General features: G+C 43.7%; 2 protein-coding genes across 2 annotated transcripts; one reads left to right on the top strand and one right to left on the bottom strand.

The window, feature by feature from the left end:
* Positions 1–590: 590 nt before the first annotated feature.
* Positions 591–4626, bottom strand: LOC306707443 (tubulin beta-4B chain-like). The gene is made up of 7 exons (XM_079174903.1): positions 4490–4626; positions 4160–4268; positions 2513–2623; positions 2068–2312; positions 1623–1945; positions 1181–1525; positions 591–1069 (listed from the first exon to the last, which is right to left on the bottom strand). The coding sequence occupies exons 1-7, from the start codon at positions 4544–4546 to the stop codon at positions 922–924; spliced, it is 1338 nt and encodes a 445-aa protein (XP_079031029.1). The 5' UTR covers positions 4547–4626; the 3' UTR covers positions 591–921.
* A 2111-nt stretch (positions 4627–6737) lies between these two features.
* nrde2 (NRDE-2, necessary for RNA interference, domain containing) lies at positions 6738–18773 on the top strand. Its single transcript, XM_079174297.1, has 19 exons — positions 6738–6813; positions 7404–7509; positions 7945–8139; positions 8251–8391; positions 8582–8847; positions 8955–9175; positions 9914–10141; positions 10454–10643; positions 10839–10972; positions 12997–13117; positions 13351–13523; positions 13825–13996; positions 14110–14330; positions 14431–14914; positions 16171–16577; positions 16761–16900; positions 17516–17657; positions 18226–18297; positions 18486–18773. Exons 1-19 carry the CDS (start codon positions 6753–6755, stop codon positions 18609–18611), a joined length of 3600 nt encoding a protein of 1199 aa, XP_079030423.1. The 5' UTR covers positions 6738–6752; the 3' UTR covers positions 18612–18773.
* The last annotated feature ends 601 nt before the right edge of the window (positions 18774–19374 follow it).

Raw genomic sequence — 19374 nt, 5'->3', positions numbered from 1 at the left:
CAATGTCTCTTTCCAGAGATGATCCACAGACCTTGTGAGCAGAAACTTAAGACGTTCCCTTGTGTAACTTACTAACTATAAATTTAACGTGGTCAGATGATATTCTCTCCATCAGTAATTCACACTGATTTGGACACAATCTTTCTTCTAACATGTATGAATGTGTCACAAGGCCATGAACACAAATATTCGGTTGTCTACAGTCTAAGGGAGTTGGTGTGGTTCGATGAGGATTGATCCATTAATCTGAGGGTGTGAGTACATGGATGCTGCATATTATCAGATCTGTTGCCTGTTCTGCTAGGTCACTTCCTCTGAACTGATGGACAGAAACTTTACATAACAGGCTCACATCACTCATTTTGCATAGATGTCATACGGATATTATCGTCGTATGCATATACTCAAGATATAAAAGATTGTTTTTTTGTTTATTTGAGCTCGTTTCTTATTTTCGATGTCTGATGGATCAGGAAGTCTTTAAGTACGGCTAGTAGACAGGTTCAAGATTTATAATTTGAGTGATAAAAAAAAAACATGTAATAAATAGTCATATTTATAAGTAGCCAGAAGTAACCACACAGCATAGCACCAGTTCGTAAAACCTTTATTAAGTTCTTTTTTTCTTCTGCTGAATGAAATAATTTCATTCCTAAAGCAGGAAGTAAGAAGAAGACAGAAGAAGAGACAGAACAAACATTTAAAAACCAAGACTAGAAACATCCTTTGCATTCTTGCTAAGGCTGGACAAGAGTTCAATATTTTCACTTGATGCCTATCAGTAGAATAACTGTGCGATTATTATAACTGGTGTCCAAAACGATTGTTTTAATAACAGCATTTAATAACTCGACAATATGAACCGTGTTGACCGAGCCCTAACTGTGGCATAGGGAAAAAAAAAAAGGTCATGGTAGGCGTCTAGGCCATGTCCTCTTCACCCTCCTCCTCAAACTCGCCCTCTTCCTCGGCAGTGGCCTCCTGGTACTGCTGGTACTCGGACACCAGGTCATTCATGTTGCTCTCAGCCTCCGTGAACTCCATCTCGTCCATGCCCTCGCCCGTGTACCTGAAACAAGTAAGCTCTTACTCACATGCGTTATGTCTATGAATTCTGGGTAAGAAGCACAGTGCAGGAAAATTCTCCCCACTGTCTTGACACCAACCTTCTCTTACTCACCAGTGGAGGAAGGCCTTGCGGCGGAACATGGCGGTGAACTGCTCAGAGATGCGCTTGAACAGCTCCTGAATGGCTGTGCTGTTGCCAATGAAGGTGGCGGCCATCTTGAGGCCACGGGGCGGGATGTCACAGACAGCCGTCTTGACGTTGTTGGGGATCCACTCCACGAAGTAGCTGCTGTTCTTGTTCTGCACGTTCAGCATCTGCTCGTCCACTTCCTTCATGGACATGCGGCCCCGGAAGATGGCGGCCACCGTGAGGTAGCGCCCGTGGCGGGGGTCGCACGCTGCCATCATGTTCTTGCTGTCGAACATCTGCTGGGTGAGTTCGGGAACTGTCAATGCCCTGGAAGGAGACAGACAATATAAATTAGGATTAATTTTAAATTCATGAAACTTAAGGTCTGTTAGAGTCTCTAAAAAGCAAGCTCCTGCCTCTCTACCTGTACTGCTGGCTGCCCCGGCTGGTCAGCGGGGCAAAGCCTGGCATGAAGAAGTGCAGCCTGGGGAAGGGCACCATGTTGACGGCCAGCTTCCTCAGATCAGCGTTGAGCTGGCCGGGGAAGCGCAGGCAGGTGGTCACCCCACTCATGGTGGCGGAGACGAGGTGGTTGAGGTCACCGTAGGTGGGCGTGGTGAGCTTCAGCGTGCGGAAGCAGATGTCATACAGGGCCTCATTATCAATGCAGAAGGTCTCATCGGTGTTCTCCACCAGCTGGTGGACGGAGAGGGTGGCATTGTACGGCTCCACCACTGTGTCCGACACCTGGAGCAGGAGAGTGAAGGGGGAGGGGAGACAAAAGAGAGGAAGAGGGAACAGCATTAAAAGCACTGAGGAGCACGTGGAGGGGTAAATATTTAAAGTTGAAACATGCGTATCATGCGAACCTTGGGAGAAGGCACCACGCTGAAAGTGGTCATGATGCGGTCCGGGTACTCCTCTCGGATCTTGCTGATGAGCAGGGTGCCCATGCCGGAGCCAGTGCCTCCTCCGAGGGAGTGCGTGAGCTGGAAGCCCTGGAGGCAGTCGCAGCTCTCTGCCTCCTTCCTCACCACATCCAGGACCGAGTCCACCAGCTCGGCCCCCTCGGTGTAGTGGCCTTTGGCCCAGTTGTTTCCTGCTCCGCTCTGGCCTGTGTTACATGCAAATACAGTCATCCGTCACATCTGGGGCGTCGACACATTTACTGCAGTGAGGGGTGCATGCACTGAAAGGAGACTGGCTCCTTCACTTGTGCAGAGGAAACTCTTTATAGATACACAGCTTTAAATTATTATTGACTCCCATAAACCCCAAGTCAAAACACATATTTGATCACATTTAAATTCTCACCAAAGACAAAGTTGTCTGGTCTAAAGATTTGGCCAAAGGGACCAGACCTCACAGAGTCCATTGTGCCTGGCTCCAAGTCCACCAGCACTGCACGGGGGACATATTTGCCACCTGGAGATTTAAAAAAAACAAGCAGACAAATCACTAGTATTATTATTACAAGTTACACACACATACACAGTGCTGGGAGCTTTTTTGTTAGTATGCATTAATTACTTTGTCTTATTAAATGTTAAAAAAAGGTTGGATTTCAACTACAGCAGAGAGTCACACAGAGCGACAATCCAGAGAGAGAACACCAGGGACATGCGGTAATCATGAAAAGTGAAAAAAATAATAATGATAAAATAAATAATATTTCTCTACTTATCTGTGCTATAAATGTAATTTCTGTATGATTTCAATCATTTTTATCGTCGAAATAGCTGAATTTGCTCATGTCCGTTCAAACAGAGGAGACACGCGAGATGATGCAGGATGAGCTGTGCCTCATCTCAGATTGCGCAATCCCTCACTAACTGGGTTGAGCGCGTGCCTTTTGCTTTCTCATTGTTTGTCACCACTGTAATATTTGTTGACACTTGTATTATATGTCATTTTTTTCCATATAATAGGTCATGTATTTCACATGTGTAGAACATATTTAGTCTTGCTGATCTGACAGAAACCGCAGTGAAGAAGCACAGAGGGGAGGCAAACAGTACCTCTGCCTCACTGAAGGGGGCGTGCAAGAGCCCACGGGTCGGGTTCATGCTTGGAGTTCCGTTATTCTTCTACACTTCTCTTCTTCTTATATTTTGCTTTGATCGCAGACATTTAAGATTAAATATCTATGCTTTAACATTTCTCAAAAAACAGGGAAATATGACCAAATCAACAGCAATTCAACGTCGGACAGGTAAAGTAACCTTTTATGCGTTTGTTGTTCTCTTTATAAAACCGTGGTTGCTACACAGATTTTCGCGGGTGGCGCCCGCGAGCGCTCCGCTTCTAAAACAGGTTGGTGGGGCAGGTCGCAGATCGCGGAGCAGACGCCCCCGGTGGAATCAAATATGTACCGTACCTGTGTGTGTGTGTGTGTGTGTGTGTGTAAATGCTGATGTGAAATATGAAAAACAACCAGTAGTCGATGTGCAAGCTGCCAATTGAATGGCGATTTAAGCTACTCTATATTGGGTTCATATATTTGTAAATCTGACGAACCTCACCGCACGTCACTGGAGAACACATATATGCGAAAGTGCTTTATTAACAGTTTACTTTTATTTTTATTTGGTCATAAACGCTTCTATAGCCCTATAGGCCCTGGCCTCAAAATATGACAATAGATTAAAGCTAACGCCCTCATATTCCTCTTATATATTTGGGATAATATCATTCGTGAGCTGGAGGGATATTCCTCTTATATATTTGGGATAATATCATTCGTGAGCTGGAGAGTTTGTTGATTTGTTGTACCATGGAAACGGTGACGGTAACTAGGAAGGAGAGTTCACTGAGACTTCTAGTGGCTTCCAGCGGGTTAGGGATAACGTGACCCTGCTGGATAGCTCCGGTACTAACAGACCTTCCCGTTGCTGAATCACTTTGGGTTCCCCTCTTAGCTATCGTTAACTCTGTAGGAGCACAAAGCACAGTGCGGCTAACCTGACGCCTCGTTGAAATACACGTTGATCCGCTCCAGCTGCAGGTCGCTGTCCCCGTGGTACGACCCGGTAGGGTCGATCCCGTGCTCGTCGCTGATCACCTCCCAGAACTACAACCAGGAGAAACAAAGAGTGGAGGTTAACAGTTATATGAACAGGCTAACTAGCACGACGTATCCTCACGTCGTGCTAGTTAGTCAAACCTATCGTTGGTACGGAAACCACGGCCACCCTTAGCGTCGTTGCTAAGTAAGCTAATCTATTAGCCCGCCCAAATTCACGCGCTTTTTCATTGAGTTAATACTTCTCTTTAAAACAAAGCTATTCGTACCTTAGCTCCTATCTGGTTGCCACACTGGCCCGCCTGCAGGTGCACGATTTCTCTCATTTTGACGGTAATTAAACAAATTTCCGAACAACGACTGAAACAGAGCTGTTAATATAGTTGTTACACTCTCGCGCTCCAGCAACGGACTAACATGGGAAGGTGGGGCCGGGTCAGCTACAGCGGACCGATTCATGCTATTGGACCAACGAAATGTCGGTCACGGTACAGCGGACATCCCATTGGTCAACAAAACGGTGTAGAGTTTGGATTGGATGGTACTCTGAGAGTGTCTTGGTGACACCGGATATAATCTAATACATGACGCAGACACTCAGACACTCACTAAACCAAGCAGATAGGTTCAAATCAGCTTCGTTTTAGCCTCTAATAATAATAATAATGATGTATTTATCTTAATCTGTAATACACGAGCCTGCTGCTCAAGAAATGTAATAATAGATCAAATAGGCAAACATTGAGGCGATAGATGATCATCTTTGATAACGCATACCTAAACTTCATAAACAGTTTTAATGTTAGAATATTTTAGTGTGATCGCATGATTATTAAGCGAGAAGTAGCCTATCTAACTAATCCTACACGTTAGATCGCCATGGAAGAAGAGGAATGATTAAATCATTGTTGTGGCTGCCTTGCCCATAAGATGGCGGTGTACGGCGTTATAATACAGGTCTACCCAAACCACGTGATGCACAAGGGGCTTCTTATACACTGAACTGAGTCAAGGGGGTTTATGGTGTCGGTTTATTCTTCAATCTGTTTAATCACATTTTCACCAAATAGAGTCAAATCATTTAGTTCAAATTCCAAGTTTCCCTCCTCCATAAATGATCCAGCTTCAACAGACGTCACAGGATAATAATATTAGGATCATTTTCTGGTGATAAAACATTTCCTACAAATGCATTGGTGTGCTGCTTGCTAGCTCTGACACAATAGAGTGCACCAAAGCCTGTGGAACCATTATTTTAAGGGGAATACAAATGACCTTTGTCACCTTATTATATTATCCAACAGAACAGTTAAAATGTAATTTATCGCAGAATTCTCCATATTGTAATATATTTGCAAATGTGTCCATTATGTGGCTCATAGACCAGATTCCTCTTTCAATCCAAGCTCCGACTAACAGTGGTTTGTGTTTAGTGAATACCTGTTGTTCCACATAATAGTGTAAAGAGAACTTGTAGGTCTGTAAAAAGATAGGTTTGAACGAATCAAAACTGAATAAAAAATCTACATCTCACACTTTATGAAAAATTGTATCGGGATGCAGTCCCATTTCACCTAAATAACACCCTTCACAACAGAGAAATATATGGCGTCCACTTTGCCCCTTTAATTGAACCTTGCCACCTCTTATAATGTCTTTGTTTTAGCAGATTAAGCTAATCATTCTGTCAGAGATTTCTGGGGAGTGAGCAGGAAAAATGTTCATCTTGACCTGGACAATAAAACCCTTCCAGATAAATCTAGTTTCCCTCTTTAGCCAGCAATTCAAAATTCTTTTACATTTATCAATGTTTTTATGAATGTTGTGAATTATTTTATTATCAAGTGGAGGATTGTCTCTGAGTATACATCAATGAATGAACAGTTTGTGTGGATGTCCTTTCTTAGACTTTGGAGGGTGTATTTTGTTGGATAGAGCCTTATCTCATAAACTTACCTCGTGTTGTGTGGTAGCACTGTAGACATTTAGAAGGTAAAGTCTTTCTTCCAAGGTATTTCTTGCACACATTCATTCCAATAGGACCCTTTTTATACAAAGCTTATATTTCTGTTATTATTTCTGTGACCATAAGAAAAGCACAATTTTCCAACAAATAAATGTCCCTGTTTTGTTCTTCCAAAAGACTCAACTATTAATCCAAAACACATTACAATTTCATGACAATCAAAGTTTTTAACAGTGTAAAAAAAAAAAAATTAAATTAAATACAAGAAATACATTAATACAATTTCTAAAAGAAGATTGAATTCAAATATTTTCCGATATGTAGTTAGAATATTCAATTGCACACATAACTTTCAGGGATTTATAAAATGTGTTCGAATTGGGAAAGAAAACAGAATATATCGGTTATTTAACAAAAAACCTGTCCCCATTAAATTCACCAAATTAACAATAAAATCAATAAACTGGATAATATATTAGGATAATAAACAGGTAATTTGTTTCTAGAGCGCCTCCCTCGTCAAATGACGTCATGTTCCTGCGACTGTTTATGTGCGACATACCGTCATGGCGCTGTTTCCAGCTTTTGCTGAATTTCAGATTGACAAAGTTGAAGATTCGTCCAAAGGTGATCACTCTTTCATGTAGCTTCCGTTTTAACATGGAATGATAGTCCCCTCAATGCTATGTTTTCACTGTGTTGAGAAGATAAATCTGTTGAACTACGAGCCAACTCATAGTAACTGTCCTAACGTCCGTCGACCGTTGCCTTTGAATGATGCGTTAGCTTATTGTCAATTAGTTTACATTCCCCCACACGGTTACTTCTGAAAGCCAGGATACCTATTTCTACCTATGGCTTTAATACTATCCAGGATCCTGATCCTCTATGGCAGTGCAGGCATGTCTTTGACTCATAATCTGTAATGTTTGTACTCACTGAGTTAACTCAGTCTGGTTTCTGGCTTCCTAGACTTTGGTGTACTTACCCATCGTGTGGCTTCAGCTTCTCCATCTAATCTTCAGTACTGTAGTACGAGAGACATGTATCCCCTGCAGTAATAGGATATGATGTGTCCACATGGGATTAAAGGAAAAAAACAAAGTTACAGCTGTGATACTACACCGCATGTAAACACTCAGTGAGTGATACTCACCATCAACATCTCTCAATCCTCCTGCTGATTACTGAATAACGTTTTTTAATTCTTCTTTTAGAACTAAACTGGCTGAGCAATACGAGTTTTCAGACTGGGGATGCCCTCTCTCTGCACAGTCGTTTTGTTGAGAAGACCAATGAGAGGCCGAATGAGAAAGAATCGAGGTACAGATCAAAACCCAAAGCCAGTTTCTTTGCTTGCAGACACAATACTGGACATTCTGCTTTACATGTTCATCCTTGTGGTTCGTAGCATCTTTTAGATTTCCTCTCTATGAGAAAGCCAATGTCAGTGACACATGCTGCGATTTTATGGTTGCTTCTATACGTTTTATTACATTTTCTGATCTTTTTACATTACGCATTTCTCCTTTTGTTTTCATTTGTTTCTATGTTGTCATTCTTCTTGGTTGCATCTGTTTTTTCTTCACTCTTTTCACTCTCACATACAAACCCTGTTTAGAAACTTGCCAAAATAACTTTTCCCGTACATGTATTAGAAGTACATGAACATTTGTCAAATACATTCTTGGTTTTGCTTGAGGCAGGTTATTAGTGGTTTCACATTGGGTAACGTTGAGTTCACCTTATAATCCTTAGTGTTGGCAGAGATGTGAGCTCTGCGGAGGAGGAGGAGGGTAATGTGCAACCTAAAAAGAAGAAAAAGAAGAGTGAAAAGAAGAAAAAAAAGAAGAAAAAACACAAAAAGAAGAGTGGGAGATATTCGGACAGCAGTGGGACAGACTCAGAAACCGTTTTCCCCAGTGACCTCAAAAGGGAGCAAGAGGCAGACAGGTACAGACGCACACTTTTACACCACACATGCTTACACTCTTAAATGTATACACAATAGCACTGGCTTGCTTCTGTTCTGTATTGATGGTTGGCGTCTGTGCTGCCATGCAGTCCCCAGGTTGCTCCGTTAGCAAGCTGTTTCTCCTGGTTGGATGACCTCCAGTTGCCCGCAAAGCAGCTGTTCTGTGTGGACCGTAAAGCCGACCCAGCCAACTGGACGTACAAGTCCCTGTACAGAGGAGACGTAGCCAGGTAACACACACACACGCTTACACTCTGCACCATGAGGGCAATGCCGTGGCATCTTTCTCCTTCTCTTAGTGACTATCCCATCTCATGTGAACTACCTTCAGTTGGTTCTTGCTCTTAATTATAAATCAAAACGATTGAGAGTGGAGCCTCCATGTCCTGGAAGTGTGATGAAACTCTCCATGTGTTCCAGGTATAAGAGGAAAGGCAGCTCGTCCTTGGGTCTGGACCGCCGCAGACAGGGAGTCAGCTGGGAGGTGTCAGAGTCAAATAAGAAACAGAAAGGCGGGGACAGGAAGAAAACATCAGACAGATACTTCTCTGCAGTCAGTCGCCAGCTGCTGAGGTCCGAGCCCCCTGCTCCCACGTTACCTAGGGTTCCTGAGCGCGGCGATGCCGTCGGCCCTTCCTCCTTCCTCCCTCTGGGTGACGATGAGGAGAACAAAGGAGGAGAGACGGGTAAGAGATTTAGCCTCAACAGGCGGTGACGGCTTAACAATCTCAAAAAGTAAGCCAAAATCCTGGTGTTGTTGTTTCAATACAAAAAATGTAACGTGTCAATCCAGGTGTCAGAGTGCAGACATCGTCAGTGAATCCTCTCGGTGTGTATGACTCCTCCACGGCCCTCTGGCTGCAGGGGAAGGGGCAGACGGAGCAGCGGCAGCAGCAGGACACCCAGACGGGGCAGAGTGCAGCGCCTTTGGCCGGGAGGACGGAAGAGTTTAACAGGCGACTCAGAGAGCAGCCAGCAGACGCGCAGCTATGGATAGAATTCATACGATACCAGGTATGATGAGACTCTGCTTCTGTTACTATAGAGACTGCCTCTTTGTTCCGCTTCACTTGCCTTACAATCATCTTTGAATTGAGAGGATGTGCTGAACATTTTGTTTGTGTAAAGGTGTATGTGTCAGTGCTTGCGTGCGTGGTTTGTACACTTGTGTATTACAATCAGGTTATTAAAGGCCTTATTCTACATATTTCTGATAATCAACGAATCCCAGATTAAGACAAAAGCCAACAATGTGTTAGTCTGTCTCTCAGTATTTTCCTACATCTCTATCTGCTCCGTGGCCCTCAGGCCATTCATTTCTACTGAAGATGTAAATATAAAAATATAGGGCAGAAAGAAATAGCGTTTTATTCTTTTAAGAAAGGCGTATTCATTTCTTAAAACAGCACAGTTTTTAGCAAATGTTAGTCAAACAAAACAACACTCAAAATGACTGCAGGTCAGAAAATGTTTCCTCGAGTTAAGTTGAAACCTATGTTTGTGCACACTGTAGAACCACGGACCGTCTCACATGCTGGACATCAAATCACATGCATGTTTTCACGCCCTCTATATTCTAACTTTCAATATGTATCGTATATATGACACCAGTGGGATAGTCTTATTAGCCTACTATCATCAGCAGACCTATAATCTGAACTCTACCTGTTTATTACTTTTCAACGATTAAATGGTTCCTGAAGTTATTCCTATGCAGCACTACTTCTAAACCTCCCTCCTCTCCCTCTCCAGGATGAGCTGAGTGCGACAGCATTTGGAGGCGAGGAGCAGCAGCAGCAGGGCAGCGATGCGGCCGAGCGGCGTAAGTCTTCCTACAGAGCGGTCCTGGAGAAGAAGCTGAGCATCGCGGAGCGCGCAGTGGCCACCAACCACGACTGTGTAGCTCTGCAGCTGGAGAGGCTCAGGATCTGCCAAGAGCTCTGGGAGCCTACGCTTCTGGCTAAAGAATGGAAGAAACTGGTCAGTCTACAGTCTTTGTGTGTTTCCATGAAACTCACGCAGTGCTTCTGTATTTTGACCCCAGCTGTGGTTTATTCCTTTGCTCTAAAAAGAGTGGAAAATAGCTGTACTCTACATTTTGTATGTGGTTTATTCAGTTTCACTCCTGTCTGTTTACAAGCAAAGCCTCCTCCACATTGCAATGGATCACTTTCTACAACCATGTATTGAATGCTTCTCTGAGGGTTTTTTTCACTGGCCAATGTTGACGTGTCTGTAGACCAAAGCTTATAGTAATTCTAATGCTAACTCCTGTTTTATCTCGTGTCTCAGGTGTTCCTCCACCCAAACAGTGCTCCCTTGTGGAGAGAGTATCTGCTGTTCACCCAGAGCTACTTCAGCAACTTCACCGTGTCAAAGGTCAACGCCGCGTACGGGAAGTGTCTAAGCACGCTCAGTGCGGTGCGCGACGGCAGCATGGTCTCTCACCCGGCCCTACCAGGGCTTGAGGAGGATATGTTGGGTAACAGAGATGTTGTTTAGCCTTTACTGATCCAGTGTTTCCACTACTTATTCAGTTACCTGCTCAGTTTCATCACCAGCTTCTGTCACAAGGCAGTCACACCTGATGCATCATATACGTATTTGTTTGTATGCTCAATGCTTATTGAAAGTTGTTGTAATTGTTCCTGGTTGTCTTTTCTTTCTTTCTGTCCAGATATCTTCACCCAGCAGTGTCATTTCCTGCGTCAGTCTGGTCACTCAGAGAAAGCAATTTCTCTGTTTCAGGCCATGATCGACTTTACTTTCTACAAACCTGACAGCGTACGAAAACTGTCCACCAAGCAGCAGGTAAACACACACACACACAAACAAACACACTCTAAGCAATACAACTTTACAGACTAATCCTAACTTTAATATTCATTTGAATTGCAAATCTAAGCCAAATGCTGGTGATTAATGTTGACAATAGTCTTATGATCTCTGTGAGCTTGCCACGCAGCCTGTCATTTCTTTGCCCAGACTAAGAAATAGTCAAGCACATGACCTCCCCGAAAAACCACAACTTGTCATTTCTTCACTTCAGTTTTTGTATCTACGACGTGGTAATTAGGGCGCTTCAGAGGTGCTGGGAGGTGGATTTTGTCACCTTTGGACAGAATTAGCAGAACTTTTGACCACTTGTAGTGCTAGGGAGTGATGCTTTTACCATCGGCCTTGTTTGTATTGAACATGCACACGACGACACACATGCAAGCAGCAATACACATTCCTCCCAATGGGGTCATGCTATTCAACTGATTGACAACTGATGCCAGTAACGTATAAAGAAGCATAGCGGTGTGCCAGCAGAGGCAGTGAAGAAGAAGTCTGCTAGCAAACATGGGTGTAAACAGTACAGGATTTAAAATATTTTTTTTAAATTGCATTTTTTCTTTAGACTTTACACAATAGTAACACTGAATGTAAAAGTAACTTTTGCGTTTTTACAGGAAAACTCCAGAGGGCACCTTTAAAACCAGCAGACATGAGAGTGGTATAGATTCTTCTCATCTAAAACTAAGCAAGAAAGCAAAAGATGTGCATTTCCCAAAATGTTGAACTACTTCTTTAATGAAGCAGACCAGCAAAATGTGGTCACGTAAAATGCTTGAGGACACCCACCAGTGCTCCTAAATCAGAATCAGAATCAGAATCAGAACCGTTTATAGCCATGGTATGTTGAACATACAAGGAATTTGACATGACGGGAGGTGCATAACATTTAACAATCAACAACAGTCAGTGCAAGTAGAAACATATGAAATATATCTGTTAATGAGCCCAACTGTGGATGGGAAGAAGCTGTTCATGTGGCGTGAGGTCTTGGTCCTGATGGACCTCAGCCTCCTGCCAGATAGGGCACGAACAGTTTGTGTCCAGGGTGAGAGGGGTCGGCTACAATCTTTCTTGCTCGCTTCAGGCTCGAAGCGAACAAGTCCTGGAGGGACGGTAGATTGCAGCCAATTACCCTCTCGGCAGAGCGAATGATGCACTGCAGCCTGCCCTTGTCCTTGGCAGTGGCTGCAGCGTACCAGACCGTGATGGAGGAGCAGAGGATGAACTCAATGATGGCATTGTAGAAGTGCACCATCATTGTCTTTGGCAGGTTGAATTTCTTCAGCTGCTTCAGGAAGTATGTCCTCTGCTGAGCTTTTTTTTTTTTTTTGGGGGACAGGGATGATGGTGGAGACCTTGAAGCAGAATGGTACGTGCATGTCTCCAGGGAGGTTTTGAAGATATCTGTGAACACCGGAGACAGCTGATCAGCACAATGCTTCAGGGTGGAGGGGGAGACAGAGTCCGGGCCGGCTGCTTTGCGGGGGTTTTGTTTTTTAAAAAGCCTGTTGACATCTCTCTCCAGAATAGAGAGAGTCGTCACTGGGGAGGGGGGTGGGGGGGACACTGGGATGGGTGATACAGAGGCATGGGCCTCTGCTGGGCTGGGGGAGGGGAACCTGCTGGTCTGGGGCTGGTTGATGAAGCTGTGGGGGATGGAGTCAGGGCTGTCCCTTTGTCTATCAGAGCGACAGTAGAACTCGTTCAGCTCATCTGCCAGGTGGAGTTCATTCATGGAGTGTGAGGCTTTTGGCTTGTAGTTGGTGATCTGTCTGAGGTCTCTCCAGACAGAAGCAGAGTCATTTGCTGAGAGCTGGTGTCGCAGTTTCTCAGAGTACAGTCGTTTAGCGCCTCTCACCGCCTTACTAAACCTGTACTTTGACTCTTTATACAAGTCCTTGTCCCCACTCCTAAATGCCTGATCCTTTTGCAGTCTTAGCTGTCTTAGGACAGACTGTGCCTTCCAGTTAAATTCTGTTTTTATGTGTGTACAGGTTGAGTTCTTTGAGCCGTTCTGGGACAGCGGGGAGGAGAGGGTTGGAGAGTTGGGAGCCAGAGGCTGGAAAGCCTGGATGCTCCAACAAGAGCGAGGAGGGTGGCTACAGCCCAGTGCAGGTGAAACACCCACTGTCGACGTAAATCCTGGAATAATCTTTAAATTGATCTGCGGGCTAAAATCGTGAAAACGACAAGAAAACCAGAGTGTGTGTGTGTGTGTGTGTGTGTGTGTGTGTGTGTGTGTGTGTGTGTGTGTGTGTGTGTGTGTGTGTGTGTGTGTGTGTGTGTGTGTGTGTGTGTGTGTGTGTGTGTGTGTGTGTGTGTGTGTGTGTGTGTGTGTTTTTCTGCAGAGGAAGAGGACGAGGAGGAAGAGGATGAGGAGGAGGTGAAGGATCGGAGCCAGACCAGATGGACAGTCTGGTTGGACGTGGAGCCGTCTCGTGAAGCAGCTCACTGGCTGCCTTGGAGGCCCGACAAAGCCAAGGGCCAGTCAGAAGTGGACTGTGAGGACCCGGACAGACAGGTGCTGATTTAAAGTGTCTCATGTGTGGCATGTGTGGAAGCCCATTTAAAGTGTGTGAAAATCAGAATCAGAAACCGTTTATTGCCAATGTATGTTGCACATACAAGGAATTTGTCATTGCGGGTGGTGCATGACATTAAACAATCAACAACAATCAGCACAGTGCAAGAAATAGAAACATATTAAAATGTACAATAGAATATAAAAGAATATAAATTAAAGTGCACAACAAACAGATAACAGTACTATAAACAAATGACTTTGTTTGACTTTTCGTCTCCCTCTTTCTCTCCAACTGTAGGTGTTGTTTGATGACATCGGCCCATCCCTAATTTGTCTGTCTTCACCAGAGCTCCAGCTCTGTCTTCTTCTGCGTTTCCTCTCATTCCTGGGGCTGCCCGTAGACTCTGTGCTCTCTGCTGCCCCCTGTCAGCCTGGCCTGCTGCTGGAGAACCTTTCTCTGCTCACTCAGGGTAAAAAAACTACAGTCCTAATAAAACAAACTAGCTATTTTTTTTTTTTTTTTATGTTATAAACAACTTGAAGCAAATCATTGATACAAAGCTGACTTTATGTCACATTCTAGGTAATGGTCTCAAGTGTCCTCTGACCTCCCACGACCTACCTGACCCCGGGGTTAACTCTGTGGGTCACATGACCACTCTCCAGGGAACGAGGAAGTGGGTGGGGCTTGGGAAGCAGGGCGAGAGGTTTGTCACCAACATCTTCGGTGTGGTCCAACCGGTCCTTCCTGCCCAGCACCGAGCCGCCCTATCACTCAGCTGGATGCAGTACGAGAAACTCAAGGTAGGAGTCGGTCTACTGGACTCCAAGTTAAACGTTGGAAGTAAAAGGTCAACTTTCAAAGTCAAATGCACTGATTTACTCGTATGTGTTTGCGTGTCAGGTCTTGCGTTGCCTGCGTGGCGGCAACAAAAAGCGCCTGCGCTCTCAGGGCAAGAGCAGCAAGCGGGTGGCCAAGCAACTGCTCAAAGAACCCGACAACCGCTCGTCGTTGGTGCTGTGGCAGGAGTACGCCCGCCTGGAATGGATGCTGGGCAACCTCGAAGAGGCCCGCAAAGTCTTCTCCACGGCCACGGCCATAGAGGGAACCAAAGGGCTGAAGAGCCCCGCCCTCTGCGAGCTGTGTCTGCTGTGGGCCCAGCTGGAGGTGGAGGACGGCTCAAGCTCGCGGGGGGGAGGACTAGCAGATGTCACCGTGTCCCCAGCTGTTTGTGTGCTAACCAGGCTGGCAGAAGGAACCTCCTCATCCTCCCAGTCGCTCTCTCCGGTTTCCATCCTGAAAGCCAGGAAGTGTTATGAGCAGGCTCTGACCGCCGGCTTGTCAGCCCTGGACCAAAGCCCCAGCAACCCTCTGGCCAACAGAAAAGGTTCCTTAACAACTTCTGTGTGTTTGATCCGTCACGGAGCTGCTACATGTCTTATAAAAGGCCCATATCTGTGGTTTTGCATGTTTTGGCCCATTTTCTGCTGTTACTGCTGCTCATTTTTTCCAAACATAATGTCACATTTGTTTAGATTCATAAGTGCATTTCTATCAACTTCTTTGCAGCCAGTGTTTCTAATCATTTTGGTACAGCGTGAAAATCAACTCGACTTGGAACTTGTGCAAAATATGTAATCCATCACGATTGTGTGAATATTTGATTGTCTTTATACTTGTATATCTTTATAGTTGTCAATTAATGCAAACACTTCTATAGTCTTTAAAAAAATGGTTCTCAATAATGTGTGGTATAAAGTACGTGATTATTAATAATTGTTCTGAAACATGGAACAACAACCTTCATTAATTATTACCAGTTTCGCACCAGTCCAACTTTTTCTCACCTGTCTACCAATACCAAGTACTGATCGCATACCGCTGCTCTCTTTTTCCTAAATTTAAAACTTGTACATCTCACTATGTGAAACTCATTGGAGTCATTTCCATGTAGGGTAACATGAGACCAGGGACAGCTGGGATGCTAAAAGCTGACTTGTCGGCTTGTTGAATACATGTCATTGATAGCAGAAACACTGAATTGTTTGATGCCAGTGACGAACAAACTATTTATTGTGGATTGGTCACATCTGGCCAATTCCCAATCAACACATCATGTTGGTGCGTATCTAATTATTAAAAAAACTACTGTAATGACTTTAAAAATAAATGAAAGCATTGCCAAACTAATGCATTCTGTAAAAGCCAATAGACAAATCTTAATTGAGGATGAGGATCAAGCCACCACCTTGGTAAAGGGTCTCAATACTCTAAATGGGTACCTAATGACCTTTACTAAAGGATGATCTACTAAAGGATGATCTTAATTAAAACTCGTTTTGTAATGCATCAGTTGAATGCATAACCCAAGTTGATGAGGCCTTTTTCACAGGAGACATTTTCACTCGTCACAGAAGGAAAAGCACAGGTTTAATAATAAAATGAATGATTGCTGGAATCCATTTAACGGCTTTGATTTTAGGGTCCTGGTATTGTGAACGCTCGCTCACTGTCACACAGGCATGGTTTAGTGGGACACTATTGTTAATGTTATTAGTAACAGCTGCACTTTTCCTACGGTGACAGGTCTGAAGGTCTATCTTTCATTAATTTGATCCTCTCCTCTCATCGTTCCACCAACAGGTCACGAGGACCTGCTAGGAGAGAAGCTGAGGCTGAGAGGCCTGATAGGCTGCTACGCTCTCTTCCAGTACCTCACAATGGGCGTCCAAGCAGCTAACACCGTCTACAGCCAGGCCAGAGAGAGGACGGAGGAGCTGCACCACGCGCTGACGCAGCTCAACAGTAAGGAGGAGGCCAACCTTGCTGGCACTGATGCTGGCCAGTCTGCAGCTGACTCCAGCCATGCCAGCAGGCACTATGTTACCAGGCTAGCCTCTGAGTGTGAGGCGTTGGCAGTGCAGCAGGCGGCGTTGCTTTGGTACCACAACAACGTCGGTGTGTTTCCACTGGCAACACTGAGACAAATGCTGACCTCGGCCCTCGCCACCTGGCCCGCCAGCGCCCCTCTCTGGAGCATATATATACAGGTGAGCCATTTTCTACTCAAAAGATACCAAAACTCATTTCATTTTTGCATCATCGTGGGTTAGAATCAAATCAATCAGTTATTGGCAAGGAGCTTCTCTAGATGTGTTTCACCCAGCTTATTCTGTACCAGATGAGTCCTTGTGTACTTTGTCATAATGGCCCTCATGCGACCCGTGTTTTAGGTGGAGAACCGCTTCCATAGTGCTGGCCGGGCGCGGCGGTTTTTTCACTCTGTAACCAGGCACAACAGCAGCGTGGTGCCACGCCTCTTTGCCATTGTTGCTGAACAACAAAGGAAGCAGCTGGTGGACGCTGCTCAGAGGTAAGAGCAGGAAGGATGATGGGTAGGTGCGAGGTTATCCTGCACTCATGTTGTATGGGAATAAGCATTGTAACAACTTCATAATCGAGATGCCATGATCATAGTTTTCTCTAATTATATTACGGGAGCAACTGAGAAAAAAGATCTTGGTGTTTAATGTTTATTGACATCGTAAAAAGATACAACGAAATTCAGCTGGCGACTCATCAGTCAGTTCAGCAGCAACAAGGTAAAAAAAAAGTATAAAAACATTAAGACAAGACATTTGTTACCGTTATTGCAGAAGAGAAAAGACATATTGATGTAAAAATACTCTTCTGATTTATTTTAATTATTTATTTTTACATATATTTGGCATATAACAAGTGATTAATGAGTAATTAACACAGGATTAAAACTGGGGAAGTGTATTTTTCATTTCACTAGGTATTTAAGGACCGATTATCCTCACAATCCTTTTTTCCCCCAACGCTCTAAGGCAAGAACACCGGAGACAAAACTACTTAGATCACATTCAGAAAATGCATCAACTGAATTTTTAAGCCAAGAATCTATCAATCTATCACAATTCCTACATCACTATTAATATTGTGTATGTTTCTGTGGTCATTATAGGTCTTGTTGCCATGGTGCTGCCATGCCCATCCTGCCAGAGAATGGCCTCAGCACCCGTATCCGTGGACTGTTTGAAAGCGCTATAGCAACAGAGATGGGTGCTCACTGTCCTTTACTTTGGAGGATGTACATGCACTTCCTGGTGAGACGACAAAATAACATTCACACATTCACATGTTTCCTGATATTGTGAGGACACTCTATATGCTTGAACCTATTTGCTATCCTTGACCAGTCAGTTAAAAAATAAATTCATAATCCTTTTTTTAACAGTTATCCAATCATACTCATAACGGCATAGTTAGACGTCACTAAGAGGGCAAATACCTGCTTTTCTTTTTTCACCGATTTAACTTGTCAGTGAGCTGATAGATGAACACACGATGGACGTGTGGCAAAAGTTAAACGTATCAAGGATCAAGGCAGAAAGTTAGCGTCTAGCATTACAAATATTACAAAGGAATCAAATCTCAATACTTATTGTAGAAGCCTGCTGTGCCTTTAATATCACATGTTGTTCATTCTGTGTGTTACTCTCTGAATTTAAAGTGCATTATTTTTCCAAATTTTCCCCAAAATTGACTTGGTCTAAGAACTAACACGCACAGAAAGACCAGCCTATGCAGACTTACTTTGTGTAATTTGCACATTTGAATATACAAATATTGACAGTCGGTAAAGTCTTATTGCTGTGCTGTGTGTATTTGCAGGTGTCAGAAGGGAAGGTGGATAAAGCCACAGGGATCTTCTACAAGGCCTTACAGAATATTCCCTGGGCTAAGGTGAGCTACACACAGAAAAAGGATATTCCTTCACAGCAGCTGACCTCTGGCTACTTCATTTTTAAATTGTAGTATGAGAAATCAATTCTCTCTCTGTCTCTCTCTCTCTCTTTGTGTGTGTGTGATTGTGCATACATTTAAATTTGCATTTATGCAAATATGTGTGTGTTTGGCGCATGTGTGATCAGGGTCTGTACATGGACGCAGTGCAGCTGTTCCCCGAGCATCTGCAGGAGTTTGTAGATCTGATGACAGAGAAAGAACTCAGAGTCAGACTGCCTCTAGAAGAACTGGATATACTACTGGAGGACTGAACACACACACACACACCTCATTCAAGAACATGATTTTGCTTTACTGGCAACATGAAAATGACACTTGATGGCAAGAAAAGGAGACACACAGACACACACTCGGATGCATTCACACACATTTAACGAGTGAACTAATGATTATCCTTTGTACATGTGTTTTAGTACCAGATACTGTTAATAAATATATTGTTCTAATTCATGTGTTGTGTAGGTTTGTTTTTGCATACCTTTCAGTGCATACACACTGAGGTTGAGGGCCCGCGTTTCAAATGAAATATCCCATTTTAAAAGTTCATGACATGTTTACATTAGATGCGATTGTAAAGGGCAACTGCACATTAGAGATTAATGAAATAATTGTAAACAAATACTGAGATAAATGACAAACATAACAAAAAGATTAGGGAAAATGTAACTTAAAACTGTATCATCATTTAACTGTGAACGTTGAAGTTGAAATGCATATACCTCAACTTGATAATGCTTTAGACACCCCTGTTTTAAGAGACACCAGGTGATAATGAGGTAAAAGGATGTTGTGTCACTGCACCTTGGTGAGAGACAATCTTACCCAGTAACCAAGAATAGAAAAGAACCGGCTGTGGCAGTGTCAAGTTCAGGAAGTTTTCACTTTACACATGGTGATAGCTTTTTTTAAGTGAGTTCTAGCTTTCAGTCATTTTGTATATTCAATTTCATCATGTGAACAATGCAAAATCTGACACAGAGTTTAACAATGCATTGTTGCATTATTTAAATGATC

The sequence above is a fragment of the Pholis gunnellus genome (assembly GCF_910591455.1).
Source record: "Pholis gunnellus genome assembly, chromosome: 15".
Classification (NCBI taxonomy): Eukaryota; Metazoa; Chordata; class Actinopteri; order Perciformes; family Pholidae; genus Pholis; species Pholis gunnellus.
Note: the sequence above shows the minus strand (reverse complement) of the source record. Positions and strands in the feature narration are given on the sequence as shown.

Coding starts and splice junctions, on each gene's coding strand:
- LOC306707443 (XM_079174903.1), bottom strand. CDS start 4,546: ATGAGAGAAATCGTGCACCTGCAGGCGGGCCAGTGTGGCAACCAGATA. Junction 2,313..2,512: donor ACCAGACAACTTTGTCTTTG/GTGAGAATTTAA, acceptor CATGTAACACAG/GCCAGAGCGGAGCAGGAAAC. Junction 1,070..1,180: donor CGCAAGGCCTTCCTCCACTG/GTGAGTAAGAGA, acceptor TACTTGTTTCAG/GTACACGGGCGAGGGCATGG.
- nrde2 (XM_079174297.1), top strand. CDS start 6,753: ATGGCGCTGTTTCCAGCTTTTGCTGAATTTCAGATTGACAAAGTTGAA. Junction 10,973..12,996: donor AACTGTCCACCAAGCAGCAG/GTAAACACACAC, acceptor ATGTGTGTACAG/GTTGAGTTCTTTGAGCCGTT. Junction 18,298..18,485: donor AGAATATTCCCTGGGCTAAG/GTGAGCTACACA, acceptor ATGTGTGATCAG/GGTCTGTACATGGACGCAGT.